This window comes from Myotis davidii, unplaced genomic scaffold, assembly GCF_000327345.1.
Source record: "Myotis davidii unplaced genomic scaffold, ASM32734v1 scaffold269, whole genome shotgun sequence".
Lineage (NCBI taxonomy): Eukaryota > Metazoa > Chordata > Mammalia > Chiroptera > Vespertilionidae > Myotis > Myotis davidii.
This window is the reverse complement of record NW_006383008.1, coordinates 1,522,609-1,541,344: the sequence shown is the minus strand read 5'-3', so window position 1 is coordinate 1,541,344 and position 18,736 is coordinate 1,522,609. Positions and strand designations below refer to the sequence as shown.

At 39.6% G+C, this 18,736-nt stretch overlaps 1 protein-coding gene across 2 annotated transcripts in view; it reads left to right on the top strand.

The window, feature by feature from the left end:
* KLHL32 (kelch like family member 32) overlaps positions 1–18,736 on the top strand; it is a 197,167-nt gene that overhangs the window by 127,566 nt on the left and 50,865 nt on the right. The window contains exon 6 of one of the 2 annotated variants that reach the window (XM_015557694.1): positions 10,664–10,717. In XM_015557694.1, the coding sequence (XP_015413180.1) occupies positions 10,664–10,717 (54 nt within the window). Of the gene's footprint in view, positions 1–10,501; positions 10,718–18,736 lie in introns of both variants that reach the window. The other variant, XM_006778235.2, reaches the window with a different exon arrangement.

Genomic DNA, 18,736 nt, shown 5'->3' with positions numbered 1-18,736 from the left:
AGCCTGTAACTGGAGCTCAGAGCCCGAGACTCCCTCCCGATTGAAAAAGACAATCGTGACCTCAGCTGCCAGCCCTCTCCGCACGCACCTCCACACCTTTGTACATTACTTCCGCACCGCACCTCCTCTGGTCTCAGTGTGCTTTTCTCTTTCCTTCTAGTTGTAGAATTTCCACTCAGCCAGCCTTCCTGTGGTTCTGGATGAAGTCTGTTCCATCTTTAATTGTATTTTCGAAGTGGTTGTGCGAGGCAGCAATCTCCGGTGTTTACCTATGCCGCCATCTTGTTTTCTCCTCTGATTTGTTTATGAATCTATTTTTATTTTTTCTTAATGACATCTGGTGTTGAATGTCTTTTCATATGCTTATATGCCATCTGTATATCTTTTTTATTATTTTATTTTTAATATGTTTTTATTGATTTCAGAGAGGAAGGGAGAAGGAGAGAGAGATAGAAACATCAATGATGAGAGAGAATCATTGATTGGCTGCCTCCTGCATGCCCCACACTGGGGATCAAATCAAACTGTGACTTTCTGGTTCATAGAGAGAAACATTGATCAGCTGCCTCCTGCACATTCTCTGCTGGGTATGTGCCCATAACCAAGGTAAAGGCCCTTGACTGGAATCAAACCTGGGACCCTTGAATCCACAGGCCGATGCTCTATCCACTGAGCCAAACTGGCCAGGACGAGGGCATATCTTCTTTTACAAAAAAATAAAAATCCTCACCAGAGAAAATCAGGCATGTACTTTTAAATATTTTAATTCATTAAATATTAAAATATTTAATAAATGTATTTACTACCTAACAAATTAAGTTTTAAAACACTTAAAAATACTTCAAAATATTCAAATATTTTTAGAAGAACAAGAGAATATATGTTGAATTGTATACTAAGAAATAAAAGCAAAAAAAGTGAATTTTTAAATGCCTGTTATTTTTCCTTACCTACCCACAGTTAATCAATCAAAACTGATTAAGCAGCCACTTTGTGAAGACAGAGGAAGATCAAAAGAAGTGCAGAGACAGTCTGTACTTTTATGCACAGCCGGGGAGAAACGTCTGAAACCACTTGCCAGGGGTTAAATGAAAAGGGTGAAATAAAAGATACCAGTGGCTCCTGTAAATAGAAGTCAGGAGAGGGCCTCATTCTTTCAGCTGGAGTGGCCCGGCTTTCTTAGGAAGTAGAATCTGATCTTGGGAGTCCCCCACCAGGAGGAGAAGAGTGTTTACAATGTACGATCTCTCTTTTCTTACAGGCTCTTTAAAGTCTGTTGAATCGAACAGTCTTTAAATGCTTCACAAACAATAACCATTTGTGACCGGGATTCTTAGAGTTCTCCTTATGGTCTAAAGAAAAACCATGAGCATTCAATTAATTTCACTTGGCAAACAACATGGACATTTATGTGTCTCTGCTTATCCTTGAATGCCAAGTGAAGTAAGCTTCTTTTCAACATTCTGGGGAGGAAAAAAAACCCGACAAAAAACCCCAACGTGAAAAGTCAGGAGACTTGGGAGTCACTGTGGAAGCTAGTAGGCCTGATGCACCTGCCCCCTCGCGTGGCCCTTCCACCACACCTGCCAATCGTGAGAGGACCCTGGTGTGAAGTAGCATCAAGAGAGAATCTCCCTCATCATTGATGTTTTTCTCTCTCCCTCTCCCTTCCTCTCTGAAATCAATAAAAATATATTTAAAAGAAAAAGAGAGAGAGAATCTCGCAAGCTCATATCAACTATTTGAGAGCACCTTTCTCAGCTAATCGCGGGAGATCGGTTCCTTTTGTCCAGTTGTAAAGCCATACCTATACCCAAGTGTCATTTCCTCATTCCATTTGAAGTCATGGATGTGCTTTGTTTTAAAAACTTTAAAAAGTGTTGCTTTTTAAAATTCATTATCCAACAAATTGTTCTCAATTACAATCTATGATAAAGCGGTTATGATTGGCATTGTACAAAGAGGATACAAAAAGCATCAGATATAAAACCAGTTTTCACGAGTTTACTGGGAGCATTGTTACTTAGGAGATATATGCATGAGCAGATTAGTGACAGTGACGGGGTGTGTGACGGGATACTTGAAGTGGGAAGCGTTAGGATTCAGTCAGTGACAGAGGGCTTTATATTTACTAAGCCCGACTTGGTACTTGGTTCCTAAAAGCGGTCGATAATATGTTTTTATTTAGCTTTTAGTTAACATTGCTTTAAAAATGAATCCATACTGGTTTTATACGCAGAGGGGATGTATAAAGTTATTTGGAATAGACTCTGGAATGTTGCGTGTTTGTTTGTTTTTTTAATTTCTTTACTTCCCAAGCAAGGGTGACTTTTCATTTAGAGGAGTTCTCAAAATGTGATGTAGTGTCACCATTTTATAATAGAAGTTCAAGTTTTATGGGTTCCCTTCATGTTGGGGATAGTACCACTGTCTCCTGACCATGTTTTCTTTCTGTTTTTTTTTTTAATTAATAAATCTTTATTGTTCATATTATTACAGTTGTCCCTCTTTTTTCCCCCATAGCTCCCCTCCACCTGGTTCCCACCCCACCTCATGCCCTTACCAACTGCCACTGTCCTCATCCATAGGTGTAAGATTTTTGTCCAATCTTTTCCCGCACTCCCCACACTCCTTCCCCCAAGAATTGTCAGTCCACTCCCTTTCTATGCCCCTGCTTCTAGTATATTCACCAGTTTATTCTGACTTAATTTTTAGTTCACTTATTGATAGGTATTTATTTGTTGTCACTTTGTTGCTGACCATGTTTATCTGCAGTAAACTATTGACATGTGGTACCTATGGTGACATCTTGGAAGGGCAGTATAAGTGAAGGGCATCAATCCTTAGAAATGAAAGATCGTAATTATAATGGTGAAACACAGGATTGTTAAAATAGTTAGATCTGTTGAGTATTATTAGCCAGAAAAATCTGGAATCCTGATTCATTTGGTCCTCTTATAGTGGGAAAATTCAGGAAATCAAAATGGTATTACTTTTATTTTGACCTTGAGAGATCTTGAACACAAGTCACAGTCCGAGAACCCTACCAAGGGACATACAAAGCCCACACTTGTCATTCTCTTGCTGCCTCCCCTGGTATGGGAAGAGTGATGGAAGGGCCACGGAGTTTACCCACAGCCCCTAACTGCCCCACTGCCTCCTAGTCCTGTTCTCACCATCTGATAATTGGCCTCACGAATGTAATTACATTTGAATATAACCCCAAAGAAGGTAATATTTGCATTCTTTTCCCTACCGTATTCTGTAGTTAATCTGGGGAATAACTATTTTAATGATTTAATTAGGGGAATTGATCACACAGAAAGATTGAATTTAGGAAACATATAAGGTTTAAGAATTAATGCACATGGAAAGCTGGTCTTTATTCAAAAGCTAGTATAGTATTTGGGGACACATTTTATGGCTCTTCTGTTATTTAACTTGTCACTCACACTATAGAAACAAATAGAAGGGAAGAGAGAATCCAAATAGCCCCAAACCAAAGGAAAATAGGTACTATTTAAAAAGATTCCCCAAAGAACAACAATGCATATACTATAATTCTGAGTAGAAAGTAAATTTCAAGTGAGAATGTGAAAGAAATGAAATATTTTTAGAAAAAAAATGTATGTTTTCCTTTTACTCAAGAGGGTTCCTTATTGCTTAACTATAATTTTCATTCAAAACTATTGCCTCTACCTTTGTACTTGGCTTTTTAAGTCACAGAATGTGAGAGAACAGAGACAATCTCATAATTAGAACAAAGTATCATTTGAAAAGATACTTTGATCTGAATAGCCAATTGATAGAGAAAATAATTCTCTCTTGGACTTAAAATAAAACTTGGATAGATTGATTTTTTTTTTCACAGTAGAGCTGTTACATTGCAATTGTCTGTTAACACTTTCAACTTGGGTCACTGTTACCGTTTTTGCCACTTGGAAAACTGAATGGCCACTGGCTTTGCCTTTATGTATGAAGGCCAGAAGGAAATGGAGAAGCAAGGGAGGCCAATGAGGTATGAAAAATGGCCTGATTTGGATGATGTTCAGAATTGAATAGCCGTGTTGGAAACACATGGTCTGTTCTGGTTTTGCTTAGTTATAAATAACAGAAAAGCTCATGGTCACTCTGGCTAGTGTGCTCAGTGGGTAGAATGTCGGCCCATGCACCGAAAGGTTGCAGGTTTGATTCCTGCTCAAGGACATGTACCTGGGTTGCAAGTTTGCTCTCCAGCCCAGTTGGGGCACATGCAAGAGGCAACTGTGTCTCTCTCACCTCTCTCTCTCTCTCTCTCGCTCTTTCTCTCTCTCTCTCTCTCTCTTTCTCTTTCTTCCCTTCTCTCTCTCTTGCCCCTCCCTCCCTTCCACTCTCTAAAAACAATCAATGAAAAATTGCCTCAGGTGAGGATATTTTTTAAAAAGCTCACGGCCATTCTTTCATTAAACTCATCTGGATAGAGCATCTGCTCTCTGCTAGATACCAAGGTCCATTACAGTCCCTGGCACCAAGGAGCTTAGAATTAGTGGAGGGGGTCAGATCTATACTCAAAGGGTGCTGACAGGGACAAGTGCTGGGATAGAAATCTGCAGAGGGCAGGCTGGAGGCACAAAGGAGAACATGGTCAGTTTGACCTGAACCAAGGGAGCTGAAAAGGTGAAATGTTCACTCATTCAACAAGTATGGCTTGAGCTTCTACCATGTGCCTGGCATTGTTTTAGGCACTAAGAATACAACAGTGAATAAAACAGACTGGTCTTTCCTCTCATAGAACATCATTTTGGGGGGCTAGAGGATAAAGACATTATAAATAAGTCAGCAAGTAAATGCAGAAGATACTTATGGCTGGTGGTGAGTGGTAAAAGCAAATAAAAGAGAGTGATGTGCTGGAGGGTGACCTGGAGAGGAAGGGGGGTGCGCTCATTTAGATAGGATGTCAGCCAGAATGCGGGAAATGTGATTCCTCATCCACAGGAACTGTGCATATACTGCTTCCTCTGTTGGGAACATTCTCCCTGCAATCCCAGTACCACCCTGTTTTAAAATGTGGGTTTTATTATTATTCAGGTATGGTGAAGGCAACAGATCAGGAAGACAGCTGCCATGAAGAAGATACGTTGATACTCACAGTTCCCAAGAGGTGCGGGGGAAGCACCTGGGCTGGTCAGGAGGTAGAAGGAGTGAGGAGAAAGCACGGGCCAGAGCCTTTATTGTGGCTTCTGTGGGAAAGGCAAGGCAAGGCAGGTAATCAGGCCTACAGTTGTCTAATTTGAATAGTTTGAGCAGGCAGTGTCTAGTTGTCTAGTACTTGGACCTGGGATGATTAGGGCAAAGGAGAATTACCTCCTAGAGCAGGGGTCTTCAAACTACGGCCCACGGGTGACATGCAAATACAAATATTGTATTTGTTCCCGTTTTGCTTTTTTACTTCAAAATAAGATATGTGCAGTGTGCATAGGAATTTGTTCATAGTTTTTTGTGTTTTTTTAACTATAGTCCGGCCCTCCAATGGTCTGAGGGACAGTGAACTGGCCCTCTGTTTAAAAAGTTAGAGGACCCCTGTCCTAGAGTGTAGGAGCCAGAGACAGGAGATGGTTCAGAGTATGGGCTCTGGATTGGTTGATGTGCATAAGCAAGTCATTTGCTATCTCTAACAATTTTTATTTGGCTGGCCCTGGAAAGGACAGTCTCTCCTTGGTCAGTGAGACCCCTAATGCCAGAGCATCCAGAATACAGAAAGTACAGAAATAATACAGAAAAAAATACAGAAATAATACAGTTAATAAACTCTCACCCCACCCTTTGCCAAGTTAACATTGCCTTCAGCTATCAGCTCCATGTAGCTTTTCAGAGAAGCCTTTACTAAGTTTTTACTATAGGTCAACTCACCCATGCGAGCATTCATAGCCCTACGGTAACCTAAGTTTCCATTTATTTGTAGTATGTTTTGATTAATGACACGCGTTTCTAATAGACTCTACACTCCACAAGGCCTAGAACTTGTCTGTTTTTCCTTGTCATTTTATTGCCAATGCTTGGTGTGGTCCTGGCACAGGATGTGACTGTGTAGGCCATTGTAAGGCTGAAGCCAAGCCAGGGTGTGGGATTGTCACCCTGCAGGGTAAGCAGGTCAGCAGGATCCAGGCCATGGAAGGCTATGCACTGATACTGAGTTTAGACTTTTAACCATCAGCAAATGGGAATCGAATAATGGGTTATAAACAGGTGATCCATATGACTGTTTTTTGGTAAAAATTGAGGATTGATAGTTTGATACTGGAGGCAGGACAAGGAGTGATGATTTTGCTTAAAGCTTACAAAGCCCGTCTGCCCCAGTAGGAGGAATGTCTACGGTGACTTCATCACCTCAGTGAGGGTGGTTTCTTTTTTCCCTCAACCTCCCACTTTATACGGTATAACTACTGAAGTGCTAAGTATGCACGCAAAGGGAATGAAAACCTTTGACATGTATAGAAAGTGCTGGAGATTTGGGAAATCATGTTTTTGAGCAGAAGAGAGGAGAATAAAAAGGTAAAGATAGGGAGCAGACTTGTGATTGATGTTTCTCTTGCACATGAACATGTGTCAGTTTGGTTCTTTTGCTGTTTATTTAGCCACTAACACTTGTCCATTTAAGCTTCTTAGTTCTCTACCAATGTGCAGCGCTGTTTTAGATTGGATTTGAGCATTATATAAAATTATACTCTTTGGAAATAAAAACATTTCAGGACTGTGGAAACAAGCATTAAATAATTACCTTCAAATGCAACAGCAGAAAAGAAGAACCATTTTTTTAAAAAAAAAATTGGATTGTTTATTTGGTGTTGAGTTGTATGAGTTCTTTATATATTTTGGATATTAGCCCCTTGTTGGAGCTGTTGTTTGCAAATATCATCTCCCATTTGGTTGGTTGTCTTTTGTTGTTGTTGTGGGTTTCCTTTGCTGTACAGAAGCTTTTAGTTTTATGTAGTCTCATTCATTTATTTTTATCTTTACTTCCTTTGCCTTTATGGTCAAATTCATAAAATATTCTCTAAGACCAAGGCCCATAATCTTGTTACCTGTGTTTTCTTCTATGTAACTTATTGTTTCAGATCTTATATTTTGGTCTTTGATCCATTTTGAATTAATTTCTGAACATGGGGACAAACTGTAGTCTAGTTTCATTTTTTTGCATGTGGCGTTCCAATTTTCCCAGCACCATTTATTAAGAGGCTTTCATTTCTCCATTGTGTATTTTTGGCTCTTGTGTCAAAAACTACTTGCTTATATACATGTGGTTTTATTTCTGAGTTCTCAGTTATGTTCCATTAGCCTGTGTGTCTGTTTTTCTGCCAATACCATGCTGTTTTGATTATTGTTGCTCTGTAGTATAATGTGAAGGCAGGCGGTGTGATACCTCCAGCTTCATTCTTTTTTCTCAGGATTGCTTTGGCTATTGGGGTCTTTTGTGGTTCTATTCACATCTGATGATTTTTGTTTTATTCTTTTTAAGTGACATTGAGATTTTGATGGGGATTATATTAAATCTGTATATTGCTTGGGTAATATGGCCATTTTAATGGTGTTAATTCTTCCAATCCATGAACACAACATATCTTTCAATTTTATCATGTCTTTTTCAGTCTCTTTTAATAATGCTTTATAATTTTCAGTATATATGATCTTCACATCCTTTGTTAACTTTATTCCTAGGTATTTTATTCTTTTGGTTGCAATTGCAAAAAGAATTGCTTTTTGCTTTGTTTTGTTTTTTCATTTCTTTTTCTGAAGTTTCCTTGTTAGTTTATAGGAAAGTAGATTTTTGTACATTGATTTTGGATCCTTCAACTTTACTGTACTTGCTTATTGTTTCTAATAGTATTTTTGTGGAGTTTTTAGGCTTTTCTATATAAAGAACCCTGTCATCTGCAAAAAGTGACACTTTTACTCCTTCCTTCCCAACTTGGATGCCTTTTATTTCTTTCTCTTGACTGACTGCGCTGGCTAGGACTTCCAGAATTATGTTGAATAAGAGTGGTGAGACTGGGCCTCCTTGTTTTCTTCCTAATTTTAGAGGAAGAGCTTTCAATTTTTTTAATCGATTTTTATATCCCCAATTAAGTTAAATTCGTTCTCTGGCTCTCCAGAGTTTTGAATTGGCCTGCTTTTAAGTGCAGGCATCTAATGGGAAGAAACCCAGCTTCTCTATATAAAGATGCTTAAGAAAGGATATTTGGTTGCTAATACACACTCCCGTCTCAAACTCTCGGTTGCATGCACCCTTTTTGTGGAACCAGTGGGAAAACCCTGTTCCTGAGCTGTGAGTGTTCTCTGCTCTTACTTTGCAAAGGTTGGCTGTTTCTGCTCTCTCTCCGTGTGGTGCTGCCAGGCGCTGCCTCAGGACCTTGAGCCGTGTCTTGGCTATGCGCCTGGGGACCTCAAGGGCACTGACACCAAACCCACCCACCACCCATTACATTCCAGAGTAATCTACAGGGACGCTGAAATCATATGCGGGGTCCTGCAGCAGTTAAACTTGCTTCATAGATACACTGACCAGAAATAACTTCTTCATCCAGAGAAGATGGTACTCAAGTTTGCTACAGAAGCTCTGTATACAGGGTTGTGCCTACTTTCCCCTCAGAATAGAATTCACCAATCCTAAAAAATACGATTCGGAGAATGAGCTCAAACATTACTTGAAAGAAATGGTGCTGAAGTAAAAATCGTCAGTATTCCTTTGATAAAATCTGCTGAACGAGAAGCCAGGATGTTTTTATTGAATAGCTGGGAGCAGGCAGTTGGGTATTTGAGATGCAGTGGATTTTGGTGGCCATCTGAGCTAACCTTTATTGTAAAGAAGCATGTCTTCCTTTTCAGTTGTGTTGACAAACAGCTATTAAGCACTGGTCTCTTATGGCTGATTCCTGACATCGAGCTTGACTCCTATTAGGAATATAATTATAGTGTCATCTCCCACCAAAAGATACAGAATCTAAAGTAAAAAAAAAAAATTAGGTAGTTGCGGTGATGATGCAGCTGTTACTTGGAGAGTTGTTTTTACAGTATCTTTATTGTGCATTTTATCATTTAGAGCAGCATTGTCTAATAGAAGAGTGATGGGAGCCACATATGTAATTTTAAATTTTCTAGCATCTGAGTTAAAAAATGTAAAAAGAAACAGGTGAAATTAATTATGATTACATCTTTAACTCACCATATCCAGAGTAATATTATTTCAACTTATAATTAACATAAAGATTATTAATGAGATATTTTATATTCTATTTTTCTTACTTCCTGCATTCGGTTTATGTTTAACACAGCATATCTCAAATCAGAGTAGCCACATTTCAAATGCTCAGTAGCCACATGTGGCCAGTGGCTACCATGTTGGGCAGCACTGATTTAGAACATATTCCTTCAAATATTAAAGAAACAAATACATTAAAATAGAATAAAATATTTTAGAAAGAGTTCTTAATACTTTTAGACAACTGGAAAAGGGGAAAAGTATGTTGAAAATTACTTAAATAGGTCAGTGGAGTAAAATAGCTCTCTGATGTATTAATAGTCTGCATTTCTTAACTTATCGGAAAATACTGATCACATGTTAATAATCACAAGTTAAACATTAGGGCAAACTAGGACACAGTTTGCCTTGTACTGGGTAAGTTTTCTATCAACAAGCCTGGGTGCCCACTCTGATTCCTGCGGTTACAAGACAAAGCTTCCCATGGAGCCAGGCTCTCTGGAGCATGATCTGAGAGGCCTGGTTATGAGTTTGAGAACTTACAAGGACAAGTAAAATCCCCCCAAAATGAAGCATTGCTACAGAAACTCTTTGAAAAGGAGGGAACAATTACCACTGGTTATCTGCGGCTAATAAAAAACAAAGAACTATTATAAATCATCCATCTTAGGTGGATTCAATATAGAATTATTTATAGTGGGAATCTTTTCTGAGAGAGTTCTTAATTTTCTAAGACCTTACATTAAGTCAGGGTGGATTGTTTTTACTCAAAGATGTAATTTGAAGTTTTGGAAAAAGAGAAGAGTTCATCTATTTTCATATAGTTTGTGTCATCTACTCACAACTCTCATTTTACCTGCCCTCACATCATCTTTAGTGGAAAAACTTATCACCTGAGAACTGTAAAATATGGTAAGGGTAGGAAAATTGTCTTCATTGGTAAATGTTTCTAAAATGTTGGAAAGTATCTTAGTGAAACCAGAAACCCCTTTCAATCCCTTTGTTAAGTTGTCTTTAAATATATAGATTTTAAGAGGGGCAAATTGAGGAGAAAAGGTGAATTCTAAAATAGCAGTTCTCTGCTCAGAGCCTTATAATTGAGGTTTGGGGTGCTTGTTTTTTTTGTGTGTGTTTTTTTAAATTCTCAATGGAGTGCAGTCCCATTTGTCCCACTCCTATCCTGCAGACCTCAATCTGAATTTCTTGCCTGCTCTTTCTTGGATTGATTTCTAAGATATTTCCCCCCCCTTTTTTTTTGGCACCCAGGAATTAAATATCTTTAATTACTTGGATCTGTACAGACTTGCTGACCTCTTTAACCTCACTTTGTTGGAGAAGGCAGTGATCGATTTCTTAGTGAAGCATCTCTCTGAACTCCTGAAGAGCCGCCCGGAAGACGTTCTAACGCTTCCTTATTGTCTGCTTCAGGAGGTCCTGAAGAGCGACCGCCTGACCTCCCTGAGTGAAGAGCAGATCTGGCAGGTAAGGGTGGTCTGCATGGGGCTCTTTGGGTGTGGAGAGGGCACAAAATGATTGAAAGTTAAAGGATTGTCCTGGCCAGTGTGCTCAATGGTTAGAGCATTGGCCCACGGACCTAAGGGTCGTGGGTTCGATTCCCAGTCAAGGGCATGCGCCTGGGTTGCAGGTTTGATCCCTGGCCCCACTCGTGGCTCATGTGGGAGCTCCCAATCGATGTGTCTCTCTCACTTTGATGTTCCTCTCTCTTTCTCTCTCTCTCTACCTCTCCTTCTCTCCCTCACCGTTTCCCTCCTCCCTTCAACTCTAAAAATCAATGGAAAAAATATCCTTGGGTGAGGATTAACAACAACAACAAAAAAAGTTAAAGGATTGAGGGACAATAAGAAATATTTTGTTTGGTTTGGTCCTCATTGGACTCGAAGGCTCAGAAGTCACGCTCCTTGATGAACAAGGAACTGAAGAACCAGCCCGTGAAGCTTGGAGGCCTTAGCCAGCTCAGCTTCACTCGGAGGTTCGCAGGGGAGATTCCTCGGGACCTCCCTGTGACTTCCCAAATCCCCAAGTCAAAGGCTTGTGTGTTTTTTCTCCTGATAAAAGATATTTTCTGAAATTGCATAAGAGAAGAATGGATTGTCAAGTGGTACTTATGCAGTTTCAAGACCAATGGAATCAGAATAAGCCTGGGCTTGCCTATAAACAATTCGGAAACATTTCTTTGTTGCATCAGAGAGCAACTGAGACCTTAAGTGAAATGAAGCTCTTCTTGCACTGTAGTGGAAAAATCTCCGTCCTCAGTTCAGGCTTCATTCATTGCTGGTTTCCTGAGCCCTGCCTTTCCGCCTGACATGGCATTCTTTTTGAATATCCTTTTTCTCGGAGACAGGAGGATGTGTTGTGTTTTCAAGTTGATTATTCAATTTAAATCCTTCTCTGCTCATCCCCAGTGGCGATCCTTGAACAATCCGCTTGGTGTCTGGGAAACAGTCAGAGCCCTTCTTCCCCCTGCCTCTAAAGACTGTCTGTCTCACTCTCTGAAACGCGGGCTAGCCATCTTGTTACTTGTAGGGCAGCATACCTTCCAAATGTCATGATCATATGAAAAATATTTATATACAGACTATTCTGGGGAAAATATGAGGTCTTCCATAAGCTGATAAGGCAGTGAATTACCAAATAGCATTCAGAGAGCCAATAGCCAAAGCAGAGTGAGAGGTGGCTGTTAATTAAATCCAGTATCTGACTCTGCAGATTAATACTTTTTCTGATGTCTTTCTCCTTATTTCTTCCTTTGCGTTACTTTAATCAGCAACTTCTTTCTTCATTGTTGCGTCCATCAGTGATGGTAATAAGAGCTGTGGTGTACTGAGGGCCTTCCAGACCTGGGTTCTTTTCAAACTTTTGACTTATCATCACAACAGGCCTGAAGGATGGCTGTTATCACCCCATCTAACAGATGAGCAAAATGAGGCTTTGGTGCCTTGCTCAGGGTTACAGAGCAGAGTAAGCCTTCAAGTCCAAGTCTGCTGACCCCTGCCCTCATTTATGCAGTGTTCCACACTGCCTTGAAAAACAAAATATCAGGACACAAGAATAAGGTCTAGATTTTTTTTCTGCTTCTCATAATTCTCATAATGTTTGTTCAGGCAGAGGTCAAAAGTGTTTGGGGAAGATGAGTTTTAGGTATAAATTTTAATTATCTGTTGTTCTCCCTGGTAACACAAATCATCAGAATTTTGGGGGCAATTCAAAGTGGGAAATTGCTACAATTTTTTCTTTCCTTTCCCAAAGGGAAAAAGAAAGACTTGGAATGAATTCTGCATTTAATTATTTCTAACTGAATTGAGATCTGAGCCAACCATCCTTGTGGCTTCTGCCTCTTGTGGTGGCATGGTTGAAGGCACTGCCAGAGATAGACATGGCAATATGCACAAGTCTAGTCTGAGTGTCCAAAAATTCCATACTGTCCACTTATGAGTTACCACAATTGCCTCTCTAAAGGTTACTAATATTATAATGTCAAATTTTAAAAACGGCTTTTGGCTGCAGGCAACATTTTTTTTATACCTGGTCCTCAAGGAAGAATTAAAAGACTCACATAAATATGGTCAATTTAGGCATTCAGCAGGCAATAAGAAACTGTTTTTGCTTTATCTTAGTATATAAGTAATTCCCTCATACTCAACCCAATAGAGAAAAATCAAATCAGACCAGCTATATTGCCTCAAGTATAGTTAAGTTCATCATTTTTTGCTGAGGTTATACTGGTAATGCAATATACCATGGAAGAATCTAATATTCAGCCCAGGGTGAAGATTGGGTATGCCAGAGGATTAGTGTCAGGGTGCTTTATAGAAGTGAAACTTGATGGACAGGCTGGAGACAGATCTACAGAATCTCATTAAATTGCTGAATTGTTCATTACGGAGTGTTCTCACTGTAATAAAGTGCTCATTGACTTTGACAAATCCCCATCCCATGTCTTAAAGAAGAACTGTGAGGCAACGGTGTTGGGGAGGAGAAAAGAAATTGGCACAAAGTCAGACAGGTAATATAAAAGTGGATGGAGGGTAGTGCACTTTGATTAATGTGTGCAACTGATAACTTATGGGAGAGCCCGGTAAACACCCCCCCCACACACACACACACGTTTATACATGTGGCTCTTCCACAATCTACTGACAATATGATCTGAGACATTCCCTTTATTTTGGTGAAAGGTCTAAATTTCATTCACTAGACTATAAGCAGTCTGTCTCTGAAGACGTGTCATAAGGACCTTCAATTTATCCTCACTGAACAAACTCTTTTTCATTTTTTTCTGCTGTCCCTTATTCAGTCCCTTTCCTGATAAAATGTGCTGCAGGCCATAATAGCCATTCTGTGGATCTGGAAACCTGTGAAATCCCCCAAGATTATGTCTTATATCTGTTCTTTTATTTCCATCTGACCTTTTCAAACTTTATCTTAAGTCTCTTCTCTCACAGAAGGTTTCTTCATCTCCCATAGACAGTTTTTTTCCTCCCTTCCATCACCTGCAACTATTTGTCCTGTTAGTTAACTTCACTTTGTATTCACAGGTAATGTAGACACTGCACCCTATACACAGGTATATGGTGTATAAGGACACAGAAGTCCCCTCAAAAAAATTCTGTATAAAAACTCAGTTCAGTTCAGCTTAACAATTTGGTTTTACAGTTTCAAGGCCAGCAATTTCTCAGGTTCCAGATGGAAGACACAATTGATTATGGGGCTCAAGAAAGGGTAGAAAGTCCCCAGTGGGGACTGACCTGTGCCACATTCATGACCTGGCGAGTCTCCACCATTTTTATTTTGCTTTGGGGTTTAGACCTAACTTAGGGCTTTGTTTCAGTAGCACCCTGTTACATTTCTTCATATAGATTCAACGTATAGCTTCAGACTATTGAGCCAGGATCCTGCTATACAGTTTGGAGTGGAATAGTGAAACGATCCCCTAACACTCCCACACATCGGGTCTGTTTCTATTAGCATAGGAAGCCCTGGCTAATCTTGGTTTTCTTCTGAGGAAAGTGGGATCTCTGCCTTTCCTATCTCAGATCCTCTCTCAGCAGAATGAGGGGGAGATTGCTTTCCGTGGGAGGACAGTTTATAGAAAAGCCTGAGTACAGTGTAAGTGCTTGTGTTTGCTAGCACAGGACAAAGACATGGCTCTATCCATCAGGACATTTTGAGCCGCTACCAAATGGCCCAAACCATACTGCAGTAGAAGGCACGGTACAGGTTTGCTAACTCCATTTCCCTCTCTCAGGCCTCACCCAATCTGGGAGGGATCCTTCTGATTTCAAATCATTGGTTCAGCTCCCTGGATTATTATTTTTTTCTCTGAAGTAGCAAAAACAAGAACCATCTTTTTAAATGGATAACGATATTGTGTGGAAATAAAAATGAGTATTTCATGAGTGTCTATTATGTGCTATGCACAGTATTAGAAGCCAGATCCTGGATAAAAAGCTTTATAAAGATGTTTAATTATTGACTTAGAGAGATTTGGTTTCCTCTCTGAATGTAGAGAAGTTGTAGTTTCCTTTAATTATGAATTTATTAACTGTTTTTCTACTCTTAGTGAAAAGGACTTATTATTTATCAGAACAGTCCATGTATCAATGTTTTTCTTCCTTTTTAATCTTGCATTGAGGGTACCTCCTTGTATTTTGAGCCTAACTTTGCCTGGATTTAATGGACCAAACATTTCAGTGGTCACATCACTGACATCAAACATGATCAGACCTTAGCAGGGAGAGTCGCTTTATCTTAGTCATATCCCATTTTAGTACGGCAAGGCAAGAGGACCAAGTCACCTGGTTTGGGATTGGGGCTGATCCTGTGTACATTGGTCTTTGAGTCTGCATCCCCAGAGGCAGAGGCTGTGCCTATTGTATTTGCATTGAATGCTGCCATGTTTTACCCTTGCACTCTATAAATAATAAATAAAGACAATAATGTAGAGTTTTCACATTAAAATATATTGAATGGCTAATAAGACAGCCCATTATTCCTACAAAAGGTTGGATTTATTCTAGGAACATTGGTATACAAAACGATTTGGGCCTTTTAAAACTGCATCTTTTCTTGTATTTTTGTTGGAAATTTGTGTCCATAAGTCATATTGTTAATAACGCATTTATTGTGTATCTGTAGAGATGTAAGTCATATGTTGTGTAGAGAAGTTAACAATCACAAAAGTAGTGTTTTTCTATGAGTCCTTCTTGGGCTTTCATCTATACCACAGGATGACTCATATCACAGCTTGTTTTAATCATGGTCCTCAGAAAAAGCTCCAGAAGGTAACCCTAAACAAAAAGCTACTATTTCACAACAGATGGGAAATAGAGGACACTAGTATTGTACTCAGTTTTCGTATTTTATTCTTAGATGATGAATTGACCCAAATACACCTCTGGCAAGAGAGAAGTCAGGACTTCAAACAGTACTATATGTCCAACAATACCATCATATTAAATATAATACTTTCTATTTGAATATCACGTCACAGTTTTGAGAATGCTTCTGCATTTATCATTGCTTTGCTCTCCTATGGTACAAATGGGGAAACTGAGGTAACAAATTTAAAAATGAAATTTATCTCTTCTAATTTGGAGGCTGTTTCCACTTTGGTCCACAGCTTCTGAATTCATGATAGAAACTCAAAAATACCTGGGAGTGATGGGTACAGAGGTAAATCAAATTAATCCTGTGACAGTAAAAGAAATTAGGAAGGGCTTGACCATTCCTGTCCTTGGGTGTTGTGCCCACAGATTAAAAGAGTAATGAATGGCCTCCTCTGCCTGCCTCTGTGTCTTTGTCATGTGGCTAATTCTAATTGTGCTTTGTGACATGAGCTTCATTCATTCTTTCACTCATGTCACACGGTTATTGAGTACCCACCCTGCCCGGTCACTGCTATGTGATTGGTTCTGGGCAGGCCATCATGGAAAGGACTGACATGGTCCTGCTTTCACAGATTTTGGAGTCTGATGTGGAGCTTTCCATTGCTACTCTTTCTCAGCAGGCCCGATTCCTCGCCAGTGGGGACTGACCTGTGCCAAACAGTTTAATGATTTCAGTGCTAACTTTGGGCATGTTGAGACAGTACTGATACATCGGAAAATAAAATGCTTTTGTTTGGACATTTCAACACCGGCCACTACTTTATTCATTGTTAACTCTTGTTCATTGTATGTGCCTTAAACAGCTTTGCAAACCGTTGTCAGTCCATGTGGTGCAGCGCTAGCCTCAAAGAAATCAGATTGTGGGTGATCATTTAATAAAAAATTTCCCAGTAGTGTTCTCATTTTAAACACTTGGACCTTGGTCACTAGACGTGGAATAAAATACTATGGCCTGAGAACACGTATCCCCCCAAAAATTGTCATCTTTCATCAAATTCCTGAATGCTCTTCCTCAATTCAGTGTCACATGTGCATGCCATTGTTGTTGTTTTGTTTGTTTGTTTTTTTTTTCAGATAGGCACTTTCTGCGCATCTTCATGATGTCTCCTTTTTTTAAAATTTATTATTCCTTAAACTAATTAATCATGTGCCATTTCTCGATTTTCTTCCTGGAAGTTCTGATAGCTCCTCCCAGCTACATACAATATTTTCTACAAATGTGATGAGGACATCTCCACTTCCTTTTTACTAGTCACTAATGGAGAGAATAAACAGAGGCTTCTTCACATCCCAAAGAGTGCTGTGCTGGAGGACGTGTTATCCTCTGAGGGTCCCAGCTGGACACCGAGCAGCACGCTATTTCAGGGCTTGGCGCTTGAGTGTATATTTAGTCATCCATCCTCATCTCTGTGCAGCTAATTCCTCTGTGAGGACTCATCCCCAAGGAGCTTGACAGTGGCCTTGCAGTTGTTTGCCTGGGCTGTGTGCCTGTGTGAGACACATGACACATTTATTTCCAAGGGACTGTGCTCCAGCGAATCCTCAGCTCTCCTCGGTGCCAGAGCTGTACGTTGTCAAGTAGCTGTGAGGGACAGCGATTATCCGAAATTACAGAAGACCTGACTTGTATTCATGGGCTGCCATTCCCATGAGTTAATAGTGTTTTTTTTCTTCTTTTTTTTTTAAATGAGCACAACAGCATAACAAGGTGATTTATGAGATATGACGTATTTATGTTCCCTGCTTCTAATTTTCATTGTGATTCATGTTGTTTCCAGACTGATATGTTGTTATTGCTGCTGTGAGAAGGAAAAAGATGACTGGAGAATATTACTTATGCATTGGTGGCCTGCAGTAATATTGCTGCTACCTGGATTATCAGGGATTTAAAAACAAAAACCCAACTATGAGCTATACATGAGGTAGAAACCCCAAGGCTAGGCAAAGAAGTTAATCAATAATAATAACAGAAATGCCCTGGGAGGTTGGCTTAGTTGATTGGAACATCATCCTGTACACCAAAAGGTTGGGGGTTCGATTCCCAGTCAGGGCACATACCTAGGTTTAGAGTTTGATCCCCGGCCAGGGTATGTATGGGAGGCATAACCAACGAATGTATCTCTCTCTCTCTCTCTCTCTCTGTCTCTTTCTCTCTCTCTCCCCATTTCCACCCCTTCCCCTCTCTTTAAAACCAATAAAAACATACCTTTGGGTGAGGACTAAAAAGAAAATATCCTTCCCATTAAAAAAATAATAACAGTAATAATTCTTTACAGTCTTAGTATATATTTTTAAAGCACTTTTACACATAATTTCATTTGAGTCTCTCATCAGCCTTTAAGGTTGATAAGTTAAGTGTTATCCAAGTGTTAACAAGCGAGGAAACTGAAGCTCACAGAGGTTAAGGGATTAACTCACGTCACAGTGTAAGTTTTAATGTAGGTCTCACTGTATGCTTTTGAAATACACCAAGTCTCGAAGAAAACAGAACCTCAAATTACCAGATACATCTTGTCATAAGTCAGAGGTTACTCTAATCTAGAGTGAGTGAATCAACAGTATACATTTCTTAATAAATTACCTAGTTCTGTTTTCACGTGTTGTGCAGCTTTGTGGGAAATTGCAGAAATTATTCCAATAAAAGGAGTACAAGAAAGTGTGCTGAGGGTTTTCTTTATCAGAGCCAAGAAAATTGGCATTTTAGCTGTTTTGTTGAGGAAGAATGGATAGAGAATTCTGACCGAGGCAGAGAACAGCTCTTCATTCCTTTAAGGTACAAGATGACGAAGTATAAAGCAGGAAGGACGGCCCATAAGGAGGATCACTTTAAAATCCGATCAAGAGATTTAAATCAGTGTGAAAGAGAACGTGTAGTGCCGTTATTTTTGGTTGCGCTGTGTAGCCCGTGTGGGGAAAGTCTGCAGATGTTGTCAGAGATTGGATGGGATGAATGGAAATGACTAATCATTATATATTCATTTTACACCCAGTATATTGAAAATTTAGAAAGTTATGCAGCAGAAATCAGTAGTCATGTGATGGCCTGGTTTGAGGCTTATGAGACAGGGAATGTTGACATAAGAAATGTCCAAAC